General features: G+C 40.7%; 1 protein-coding gene across 1 annotated transcript in view; it reads right to left on the bottom strand.

Annotated features, from left to right (window-relative positions):
• The window catches only part of REC114 (REC114 meiotic recombination protein), a 138,575-nt gene that overhangs the window by 3,436 nt on the left and 122,848 nt on the right, over positions 1-12,291 (bottom strand). The window contains exon 4 of the mRNA XM_040493216.1: positions 5,415-5,627. Coding sequence (XP_040349150.1) covers positions 5,415-5,627 — 213 coding nt within the window. The remainder of the gene's footprint in view (positions 1-5,414; positions 5,628-12,291) is intronic.

Below are 12,291 nucleotides of genomic sequence, written 5' to 3'. Positions count from 1 at the left end.
GCAACACACATACTTGTGTGAAAAGAAAATACCAGTGTCAGTAAAGGCATAAAGTCATTATCAGTGGACTCTGTCCTGGTTTAAGCTGGGCTGTCCCTTGATTTACTACAGGAGGGGGTTACGGACAGAGTTTCTGTCTGAGGTTCCTGCCCTGCGCCTGGTGTTCCTCGGTGTCTCACCGGCTGTCCAACCCCATCATGTTCTCCTGTCTTCAGAGGCCCAGCCCAGGACCATGTGCTGGTGCTGGAGGGCAGTGGACACTGTCCAGATTCCGATAATGATTTTGTTTTTAAAGTTTATTTATTTTGAGAGAGCAGGAGAGAGCGCTTGGGGGAGGGGCAGAGAGAAAAAATCCCAAGCAGGCTCCGTGCTGACAGCACGGAGCCCGATGTGGGACTCGAACTCACAAACTGCCAAGATCATGACCTGAGCTGAAACCAAGAATTGGGACGCTCAACCAACTGAGCTCAACCGACTAGGCGCCCCTGATTTGTTACTTTCTGAGAGTTACAACTCAAGTAATACATGGTCACGACAGAAAAGCAAAGCAGGGGAAGAAATAAACCCTATGATTTCAAGATAACCATATGCTTTTAATAAAACTTAAAAAAAATCTCATTTTAGACATTCCAAGGGAATGAGTTCTTCTGTTAGTAAAATACCGAGATATCTTCATTCAACAGTGTTAGTGCCTACCACGGAAGGGGGCCACGGAGAACAAGGTAGTGGTCCAGCCCTCAAGAACCCACAGCCAAGTGAGAACCTAACAAGTAGAACAGTGATTAGCATGCAACCTAAGAGGTGCTAGAATGAAGGCAGGTATAAGACTTCAAGCTTACAGTGGAGGGGGTGAGCCATAGTAGGTGGTACACTAAGCATGAAGTGTAGGAATGCTTCAGAATCTATTTCAAAAGAATCTACAATGTGAGGGGGTTTTCTGGGATAGAGCGCAGGCAAAAGCACAGTGTAGGAGGTGGCCTGGAGGCCTAAAAGGCCTCCGAAGGCCGCCTCTACTTAAGAGCACAGTTTCCGAAACCCCACCACCCCTCCTTCCTAGCCACGTGTCTGCAGCTCTGGCTAGGTTTTGGAAACCTGGGGCTATTGCACACAGGTGCGCCGGTCCCACATACAAGCTGGTGGCATAGAGAGAGAAACCAGGCTCTCCCTAGAAGATGCCTCTAACAGCATCACGTCACGGCTGGCAGAAGTCAGAGTGTCCAAATTTTGTCTCCTCTTACGTGAAGCTGACTATTGCTAGTAGTGGGTATTAACAGAAAAGTAATAGGTATTAACACTAGGTACTACCAGAAAAGCGGATCTGGAAGCATCAAAAACGGGAGGGAGACAGGAAGGAAAGAACAAAAAGAAAGCTAGTCAGGAATACTAAAAATGAGCAAAAACATAAGGGACTCTAGTGAATCAGGAGTCCTTAGGCAAACCCCCTTTCTCTGTTCAGTTTCCTCATCTGTAAAAATAAAAGACTCCAGTGCCTGGCATTTCTTCTAGCTCTGACTTTTGATGCTTTCCTAGAGTACCAGTTCACGTCACACATGTTCTTCAAACACGGGGCAGACAACAACCCAACATCATGTTGCACAAACGCTGGAGAGTAGCCAAGTGTGATGGAACCACCTGAGGTGAGTAGGCAGCTCTGGGATCAGACCGTCCTCCACCCAAGTGCACAGACAAGGAAGGTGCTGTGCACACAGTAACTGGAACCTCCTGGCTGCTTTCTTCTTTTGGACTTCTTGTATCAACAACGGACAGTTCAGCTGGGAACTGCCATTCGCCTTCCTGTCTTTCCTTTCCCCCTTCTTCGGGGTGGGCTGGGCTGCCTTAGAAGCCCTCAGGTTGAGAAGCCTTGGTTAGGCCACAGTTGGTAAAATTACAAGGCTGAGGAAGAATAAAAACCAAATGTTCTGAGAAATGACTGAAGAACGTGAAATGAAAAGACAGGAAATTATCTCTACCTGCAAAGAAGAGAACTATTTCAGATAAGAAGGTATATATAAGGCATTGGGGAAATGACACCTGAGTCCAGGAGGGCAGCAAGAGGACTAGGACTTGGCTACAGCTTGCAACTCTCAAGATGGATTCTGAGAAAGGGAACGTGATACCAAATTTGCACAGGAGCAGCTACGACAAACCTGGGAATGTTTTGCCATTAGGAGACTAGAATGTTCTAGGCAGTATTTCACAACGTCTACACTCTGGCAAATTAACCTAGTGGCTTTACCTTGTCTTCTGCTCTGCAGCTGTAGACGTTCCATCTTACGGTCCCCTTGCCTTGGGAGTTCTGACCCTTGCTTACTGACCAGCGCGCTAACGTGTTCACTTGCAAGGGAACACAGATCTGGGAGGGTAACGGTACTGGCAATAATAGTAATAATGAATAATGTTATTTAGATGTTTGCCAGGCATTGTACTATGTCTGTATATACAGCATTTCCGTCTTGCCATGTTACAGATGAGGTTCAGGGGCTCACGAAATCACGCGGCCACTAGCAGGGCCAGGATTCAAACCTAGATCTATTTTGATTCTGAAGCCTGTGGTCTTTGCACAGCACTGCATAACCCCCAACTGCAGATCGTCAAAGTCCCTGAATACAGCATCGAGGAAAGATGTGAAAAATTTCTAGCCACTCTGGGTATATTTCTACCTGGGTATTGGGGGCCAGCCTTTGAAATCAGAGCTAGAACTTCCATTTGTTGCTGTAGCTCAGAACCCTCAGTCTGCATCTGCTCCTACATGCTACAGCCTCAATTTATCTTCTTATATTTAGATAAGTGTGTAGCCTGGTTAGGCTCCAGCCTGGCGTGTCTTCATTGCCTTTATAAGGCATTCCAGACGTACTTCCCAAATTCTAGCACCCTATTCGGTTCCTGTCCCACTCCACGCACTGGGTACCGTAATCTGAATCTAATAACGATCGATGAAACCTACAAAAGAAGACATTCTACTTAGGGGGCAAAGGATCATAAACTAATAGAGTACCTTGTAATAAACCACTCCATCCCATTTGCAGGGAAGTGATTCTTAATATAGCAGGAGCTGATGTGGCAAAATGAAACCAGATCCAGGGTTTGTAAGAAATGGAGCTTTAGCATGAAGAAATCTTCACAAAGATCAGACAAACAAATGGAGGGAAAGAATTCTAGAAATCTTATTTGGCAAACTGAACACATTCAAGAGGAAATCATACAGCACTTGTTGAAAGAAAAAGACCTTATGATAAATAATGTAAATTTATGTTCCCCCTAGATAAATTATGAACCACAAGAAACTTGGTGATAAAACAGCAACAATGAATGGTCTTGCTCCACTGAGTTTAAGGGCCCTTATAGGATGAAAGGCTAGAAAGCCAGGTTTGGAAAATCATTTCTCAAAGTAGAATATAAAAAACCCAACTTGAAACTAGAATTTCATCTCAAAAGCAGAGGCAAATGCCTATGCTAACAGCATTTGGGATTAGGCCAAAGAAGCATGAGAATATGTACTTCCTGGAGAAATTCTGTAATAGTGCTTCTCAAACTTAGGATCACAAGCTCCTTCTATGATCTGACAAACTATTGAGGCCCTCGGACAGCGGCTTTTTAGGCTATATCTAATATTTACATGTTAAAAGTGAAAGCAAAAATTAAAAATATTCATTTAAAAGTGAACCCAATATATGTTATTTAAAATGTTTATGAAAAGTAACTCTATTTCCTAAAATAAAGATGTCATGATTTTGCAAATCTCTGGAATGTCTAGCTTAATGGAAGACGGCTTGACTCTCCTATCTACTGCATTCAGTCTGTTGCTTTGGATGAGGTACATGAAGAAAGTCTGGCTTCACATAGATACATAGATGGAAAAGGCAGAAGTATCTTACAGTAGCCTTTTCGGATAATTGTGGATAGATATTCTTTGATAGAACACCAAAACTCAACAATTGACTGGTTTTTAAAAGTTAGCTGTATACATGGAATCTGAAATCATAGCAATTAACTTGTTACACTCTGTTATATTAAAACCACTGGTCTGTTTTGCACTTTGAATGGATCTTTTATCCGTGCATGATTTTGTAGCATCATTGGATTGGTCATTTGGAAAATACTGATTCGCTGGACTATACAGATCTTCCAAAATGTTGAAACATCTTGTCACGTAATTATATCCAAAGAAAAACACTCATGTTCGTTAAAAGCACTATCAGAATAGTCTTCTGAGTTAGGGAGCTGTGGAGGTCAAGTGGCAGATACATACACGTTTTCCAAGAGTCCAGTTTTTCCTTGAAAAGCTTACTTCATCATTGTCGATAAATACTATTAGTTGTTTTCCTGAAATGATAGGCTCCCTTCATTTGAGAAAGTGTCCACTGAATGCCCAAGTATGAATAACCCTAGTTTATCTTGTTCTTTCAAGTACTAACGGTGTTCCGTGAAGAAGGCCGGTTCAGCGCCCAGCACAGGCCCTCAGGCACTTCCCTTCCAAACAGCCACCATGCCTCCCAGGGCACAGCAGCTCTGCCTGTGTTCTTACTGTGAGTGATTGGTGAAGATTGATCACCACCTGCACAGTTTGAGGCCACTACCTTGATGGGTACCAAGGTGACAGCAGCTTTGCTCACAATTCTTTTGTCAGATTAATGCAAATACTGACAAAGTGAAAAGGGCAAATAACGTCTCAGTATTATAAAAATAATGGTGACTTTATGGACCCCTTGAGAAAGGTCTCAGGAAAGGGTCCACAGACCATACTTTGAGAACCACTGTCTATGACGACACCCAGAATGCAGCCGGGACACCTGGCTAATCTGATGTCTAGGATTATAGGTAGCTACAATGAGGATCAATCTTCAATCTAAACAAGTCAGTCAACATTATGGGGGCACCTGGGTGGCTCAGTCAGGTGTCCAACTCTTGATTTCGACTCAGGTCATGATCTCATGGTTTGGGAGTTTGAGCCCCACATTGGGCTCACTGATGGCGTGAGGCCTGCTTGTGATCTTCTCTCTGCTGCTCATGTGCGCCCTCTGTCTCAAAATAAACAAACTTAAAAATATTTTTAAAAATACGTCACTCGGGGTGCCTCGGTGGCTCAGTCGGTTGAGCGTCCTACCTCGGCTCAGGTCGTGATCTCCCGGTTCAGGAGTTTGAGCCCCGCGTCAGGCTCTGTGCTGACAGCTCAGAGCCTGGAGCCTGTTTCAGATTCTGTGTCTCCCTCTCTCTCTTCCCTGTACCCACTTGTGCTCTGTCTCTCTCAAAAATGAATAAACATTAAAAAAAATTTTTTTTTAAATATGTCACTCAACATTAGGTATCTTTTAACCTACAAACCGGATAGATTCAACACATTCCACTGTGATTTCGTCCCCATAAAGCAATACTTTGCCAGGTTTCTCATGCAGCCAACACACTGGCCTACTTACCCGGTGCTGTGGTGGGATGTGCTGTGCACAATCCTTCCCTTGGCTTTCACCTGCCCCCAGCAGGCCAGCACTTGGCCTGAGTTCCTGGCTGACTCTGTCAGGCTCCTGGACGGTCACATACTGGGCCAGCTTCTGCACGCAGCTGCAGCAGCTTTCCAGCGCCTGCTCCTTGGACCCTCCACTAAACTGCACCCGGAACATGCGGCTCTTGTTCTGTTGGACAGATGCAAAGTTCCCCCTAGAAGCCCTCACTTTTATTTACTGTGGGCACCTCTAGGGAGTGCTTCCCTTTGCGGGGAGCGGTAACTCTAGATTGTTAATGTGGATAGAGAAAAGGCGGTAATTTCTTTTCTTCCCCCTTTGGGGAGCTGCTCATACTAAATTGGTTTCCTTCAGGGAATTGACATCAGCAAAAATGGAAAAGCCCGTATCATACAGACCAGGAAAGTCACTACTGACTACAGTAAAATACCAGTGTTTTGTCTTACTCGGAATAAAGATTTCATAGCTTCTAATTCCTTAGGTGAAAAATCAGTGCTAGCTCAACAAAATTTTTCTAAACCTAAGTATATAAAAGAGCAAACTGGGTACATGGTACTCTAAACAAACCAGCGAAGTTGACAAACGAGACTGGGGAACAGGGGACAGGCAGATGCTAAGAGCTAACGAAGCTCCTATTAGCAATCTGTAGTGCCCTTTATTCTTAAAGAAGCCAGACTACCACACAAATTGCCTTTTGCCTTTAATTTACCGTATGAGTTCCATCCCTTGGCAAATAAGCAAATGTGGGAGAGATGCCGTTAGAATTGTAAAAAATTTGGCAACTACATCATACTTACTGGCTTGTAAGTTTAAAACTAGAACTAAATTGTAACAGTAACAATGATAAATCCAGTATTTTAGTAGCAATAGTTTCCTGTTTTTCTAGTCTAATATTCCATCTAGTTTAGAGGAGTCGATATATACCAAACAGATGGTATGTATCGTGTGCCTTTGTTCAGTTTCTTCTGTAAAGAAATCCAGATGCTAACTCAGCACAGTGACATTTATTAAACACATAAATCACTCTGCTAACAGGAAAATGTTTCTAGCTAGAGTTCACAAAATCCTGTAAGTTCCCACAGATAAAAATTCCTTGGTTTGCCTAGTTCCAATTTGCACTGTTTACATTTTTAGATAAAGCCACTAGGCAAAGCCACATATTTAAGTTAGAGAAAACTCTGAGCATGGCTAAGTGATGGTAAGGTGTCATGTTTAGAAGAACAGACCCTGCCCCCCTCCTTACTGCCACTGTTGGGTGATCTTATCTTTTAATTCGTTTCATCTTTTTCCTAAGTATAAAATAATCCATTATCATCCCCTACAACAATGAATATATATAATGTATAAAATATTAATATATTATATATATATATATGGTAGACTATACTACTGTTTAGTAACCTGATTTTTTTATTTAATAAGAAATATAAAATAGAAGTATAGTTCATTGCTCTCAATGGCTGAAGAGTATTCCTTTATTTAACTGGCCCCTACCAACATTTATCTATAGCCTTTTTCCTATTGTAAGCCACAAAGCTTTGGTAGGCATTCTTATACATACATCTGTGCATAAATGCCTAAAAGCAGATTTGCCTGGTCAAAAGGTCTTGGGTATTTTGGTAGTGCCAAACTGCTGTGGGCGGGATAGTATCAATTTATTCCCACTGAGAGTCTCTCCAACACTGGAGATTCTTATTCTTTTAAATTAAAAAAATTTTTTTAAGTTTATTTTTGAGAGAGAGCACAGGCAAATGTGCACACATGCATGGAGCAGGGGCAGAGAGAGGGAGACAGAGGTTCCAAAGCAGGCTCCCCCTGACAGCACAGAGCCCAATGTGGGGCTCAAACTCATGAACCAGGAGATCATGACCTGAGCTGAAGTCGGACACTTAACCAACTGAGCCATCCCAGGAGCCCCTCTTTTAAATGTTTTTAAATCTACTAGGGTAACATAGATTTTTATTGCAGAATTTCATTTCTTTGATTACAAATAAGGTTGAATATTTTTCTTCTGCATATTGGTCATTTGTATCTCTTCTGTATTGCCTATTCATTTCCTTAGCCATTTTGCTCTTGGATGAATAAATCCCCAGACTCTCAAGAGTAACTGAAAGCTGATTTTTCCCTGAGGAAGGGAAAAGAACTGATAAGAGAACTATACGTTTCATTTTTGGTAACTCTATGCATCGTTTTTTATAAAACTGACCTGATTTCCTGTTTACAATTAATTAGCTGTTTCCAATTTATTTACACTACTTTAAACTCTATATGAAGACATCTATATGAAATACCTTTTTTAGGGGTGCCTCGGTGGCTCAGTTGGTTGAGTATCTGACTTCAGCTCAGGTCATGATCTGACGGTTCATGGGTTCAAACCCCACATCGGGCTCTGTGCTGACAGCTCAGAGCCTGGAGCCTGCTTTGGATTCTGTGTCTCTCTCTTTCTCTGCCCCCTCCCCTGCTTGTGCTCTGTCTCTCTCTCAAAAATAAATAAACATTAAACAAATTTTTAAAAAAGTAATTAAAAAAGAAATACCTTTTTTATATGAAATACCTTTATATTAGATATTTCCATGCTGATTTTGTAATTAACCTTTTGAAACGTAATCACATTAAAAATTGTACCTCTTAGCTGGATGAAAAGCTGTATACAGAAACAGATGAGTATTAAGTGTATTGTCAGGGCAAAAATCTCAGACCAATCATGTAAGCCTAGAGGTGTCTGTATGTGAATGTGCATAAGAAGGAGTCTGGACAGTTAGGGTTTCTTTAGAATGTAGTTCCCAGGGGCGCCTGGGTGGCGCAGTCGGTTAAGCGTCCGACTTCAGCCAGGTCACGATCTCGCGGTCCGTGAGTTCGAGCCCCGCGTCGGGCTCTGGGCTGATGGCTCAGAGCCTGGAGCCTGTTTCCGATTCTGTGTCTCCCTCTCTCTCTGCCCCTCCCCCATTCATTCTCTGTCTCTCTCTGTCCCAAAAATAATAAACATTGAATGTAGTTCCCAGAATGACAGGGTAGGCTATATGTTCAATAGCCTAACTGAAGCCTGGCTCCGTGTTTGCTTCTGTAAAATTCTCAGGTACAATTTGAGCTTTATCATCTGAAGCCAGAAATATCACCTCAATGCATGTGGACCCAAGATAAAACTAAGGTACATCAAGAAAAATGTGACAGTGAGTTACATCACCATCCCACATCCTCAGTGCCGTGGGGCACAATGGAAAACTGTCACTGGGTTAACAAAAAGGACTCCTAGGTTGAAAATCTTAATCAGATTTATTCTTATGCCATAATTAAGTGAGAAAGGGCTTCTTGTGGTGAAATGAAAAGTTTTTAAGTATGTATCAACAGCCATGAACTGGCCTAAATATAGTCTATCGTCTAAGGAGATTAACTCAAAATTACTGTATTTTAGGTGATGGCGTAATGTTAGATTGTTCTCTCCTATTTTAGAACACTTAATTTCAAGTTATTACAACAAACAGAAAATTCCCTTCACACAGACGCCTTGAGGAAACAAAAGTTAAGGATAAGGGCTTGCCTCTTGACACTTCTCTTCATGTACTCACATGAAAGTCAGGCTCCAGCTTCTGGAAGGCATTGGCCCAGTAAATTCTGACTCTTGGGCATGAACAGCATCTCCTTTTGGAGATTCTTAAGCCTCAGGCTCTACAGCTGATGTTATATGGTGCCAGCATACGTGGAAGACAGGCACCTGGTTAACACCACGTGGGAGGAGAACCACAGAGATACAAGTCCTCACCAGCTTGCCGGGTTTTCCTGCTGGTTTTAAATTCAATGCTCAGATCTATATAGTCTCCCATCACTAGGACCCCAACCAAAGCAGTTTTCCCCACCACTGGTAGAGAATTCCTCTACCATAGAAAAGGAGGGAGAGGGGAGTACAGAAAAAGGACTTAATGAGAGAAGGGACTTCAACACTTTTCTTTGATCCTTTACTCTGAAACCAAGAGGCGTTACTCAAAGCCTAGGCTAGACAAAATCATGAGAACATTCTTCAGTGAGTTACTGGGGGCAAAGAGGAGAGTGGTTTATGTTTATTCCTTTAAACCAAAGTCCCTTTAGGTAGGTAATTACATGTTGACCCTTTGCCGGTTGGCCTGGACCATTTTGATCAGAATTACTAACAAAAAAAAAGGAAGCCCAACTTACAAGTAGGCAGAACTTATATAATCTACTTACTTCAGCCAGAGGGAAAAGAAGTAACTTTTATTATCCACAGAATTTAAGCTATACTAAATTGCTGATAACAGAATAAAAATTTTATTTCAAAATACTTCTTCCATTTATCAACTTAAACACTGGTGTTTGTTACATAATACTTGGTTAATTAAAAGTTATCCAAGGCAAGGAACACCAAAGATATCCTTTTCCAGGTAAGGCAAAAATAAGAATCTGTTGGTTCAATATTAATATATCAAGTCAATACATCATAGAAAGGAAAAAGAAAGACATGATCTTGGTAAGGTGTCAAAAAGCTTTTGATAAAATTTAATATGTAATCCTGAGAAAAGTATTGATAGATAAACTATAACTGAAAGAATTGTTTCCCTTAAATGGTAAAGAATATCCATCCAGTCAACAGCTAGAAATGTTCTTAACATCTAAACACTTCTTCCCATTCAGGTCAGGAAGATGTCAAAGATGATGCTATAACCATAAAATTAATGTTCTGAAGGGTCTAGATAATTCAGTAAGGTGAGAAAAGTAATAAATATAAACTACTGGAAATAACTATAATTGTCATTGTAGATTATAAAATCACTTTCCTAGAAATTAAAACAAGTAACAAATGATCAGTTAATAAAAGTTTAGTAAGGAAGCTAAATTTCAATTCAGAAAAAATCTAATAATAAGCAGCTAGAAATAACTTCGGGGTAAAGAATATCATTCCCAGTAACAGTAAGCACAACTATGTAGCAATATTTCTAAAAACTACATATATGGCATATATACAAATACATATAACTACACAAATTACATAAACATTTCTACATAGCATGTAATCTATACATGTATATAACATGTAATCTCTATACATATTCTGTCTAAATACTTTGAAGAGGAAAGTAAGTCAAAACTAGCCAGTAAGTGATTCAAAGAAGAAATATAGATGGCTAACAAAGACACAAAAAATGTTCATTCTCATTTGTTATCAAAGAAATGCAAATTAAAGGAAGATGTTCATTTTTGCCAATCAGATTGGAAGCTAGCTTTTTAAAAAGTTATTTTTAATATTTTTAATGTTTATTTATTTTAGAGAAAGCAGAAGTGTGCATGAGCAGGGGAGGGGCAGAGAGAGAGGGAGACAGAGAATCTCAAGCGGGCTCCATGCTGTCAGCACAGAGCCTGATGTGGGGCTTGGACTCAAGAACTGTGAAATCATGACCTGAGCCAAAATCAAGAGTCAGACGTTTAACCGAGCCACCCAGACGCCCCAATAGTTATTTACTTTGGGGAGAGAGAGTGTGTGACTGGGCGGGTGTGGAGTGAGTAGGGAAGAGCAGAGAGAGAAGGAGAGAGAATCCCAAGCAGGCTCCACGCTCTCAGCATGGAGTCTGACATAGGGCTTGATCTCATGAACCATGAGATCATGAACTGCGCCAAAATTTAAATGATACGCCGTATTAGAATTTGGATAAATGAGCATTCTCACATACCACTAGTTCTGTAGAAACAGAAACAACCTACAGAGAGGGCAAATGTACAAGATAAATATATATTCTAGGCTTCTGTCTCAAGAGTCCTACAAATAAATCCTTATGAAAATCAAAACATTTTTATAATAGTGGAAACGTGGGGATTAGTTAGCTGAATTATGTTGCATCCAAACAATAAAATGCTAGGTAGCCACAAACAATCACATTTTCAAAGACTAAGAAATGACTTGGTATAATATTCCTGACATAATGTTACATGACAAGAGGGCAGGATACAAAGTACTCTGTATACTACAATCCCAAGTTTATAAATTATCTATACAGCAGACACAGGGTTCATTGCCATGAGCTGATACATACAAGAGGCTGGAAAAGCCAAGCACTCATTTTGCTCATATTAGCAGATTGGAATTGGCCACATTACGTTGTCTGGTCCATGAGACATAAGTAGACATATTCTAGGGGTTGTGCAAGGTGGAAGCCTCATAGAAAGTTTATGCTTTCCTTATGAAAGGGACAGATGAAGCTGGTTTTCCTTCAATAGACATTCAATAGAGCTAGAGCAACCATTTTGCAAATGTGAGGGAGAGGCCAAGGAATTGCTAAGATGTTGACCTTGGCACTGTGAAATTGCTGAGCCAAAGCTACCACCTCCCTATTTCTGTTATTTAGTGAAAAAAAAATACACCCCTAATTTTGGGGGCCACTATGTCTGGATTTTTCTGTCATGTGCATCTGAATGCTATCTTGACATAATATACCTGCCACATAGCAACTTTAAAATGTTAATAATGATTATTTTTCAGTGGTCAAATTACGGTTGGTTTTTATTTTACTCTTTATGGTTAAAAATTGTAATAGTATATATCAGGAAAAAATTAGAACTCACATATCAGACATATGGCACGGTGTAACTTTTAGAAAGACATATACAGTTGACTCTTGCAATGTGGGAGTGAGGAGTGCTGAAATTCCAAGTAGAACTTGTGACTCCCCCAGAACTTAGCTACTAATAGCCTACTATTAACAGGAAGCTTACTGATAACATAAACAGTCAATTAACACATTTTATATGTTACATGTGTATACACTGTATTCTTAGAATGAGGTAAGCTAGAGAAAAGAAACTGTTAAGAAAATCATAAGGAAAATACACT

The sequence above is a fragment of the Herpailurus yagouaroundi genome, unplaced genomic scaffold, assembly GCF_014898765.1.
Source record: "Herpailurus yagouaroundi ecotype Mexico unplaced genomic scaffold, PumYag 184, whole genome shotgun sequence".
NCBI lineage: Eukaryota > Metazoa > Chordata > Mammalia > Carnivora > Felidae > Herpailurus > Herpailurus yagouaroundi.
Note: the sequence above shows the minus strand (reverse complement) of the source record. Positions and strands in the feature narration are given on the sequence as shown.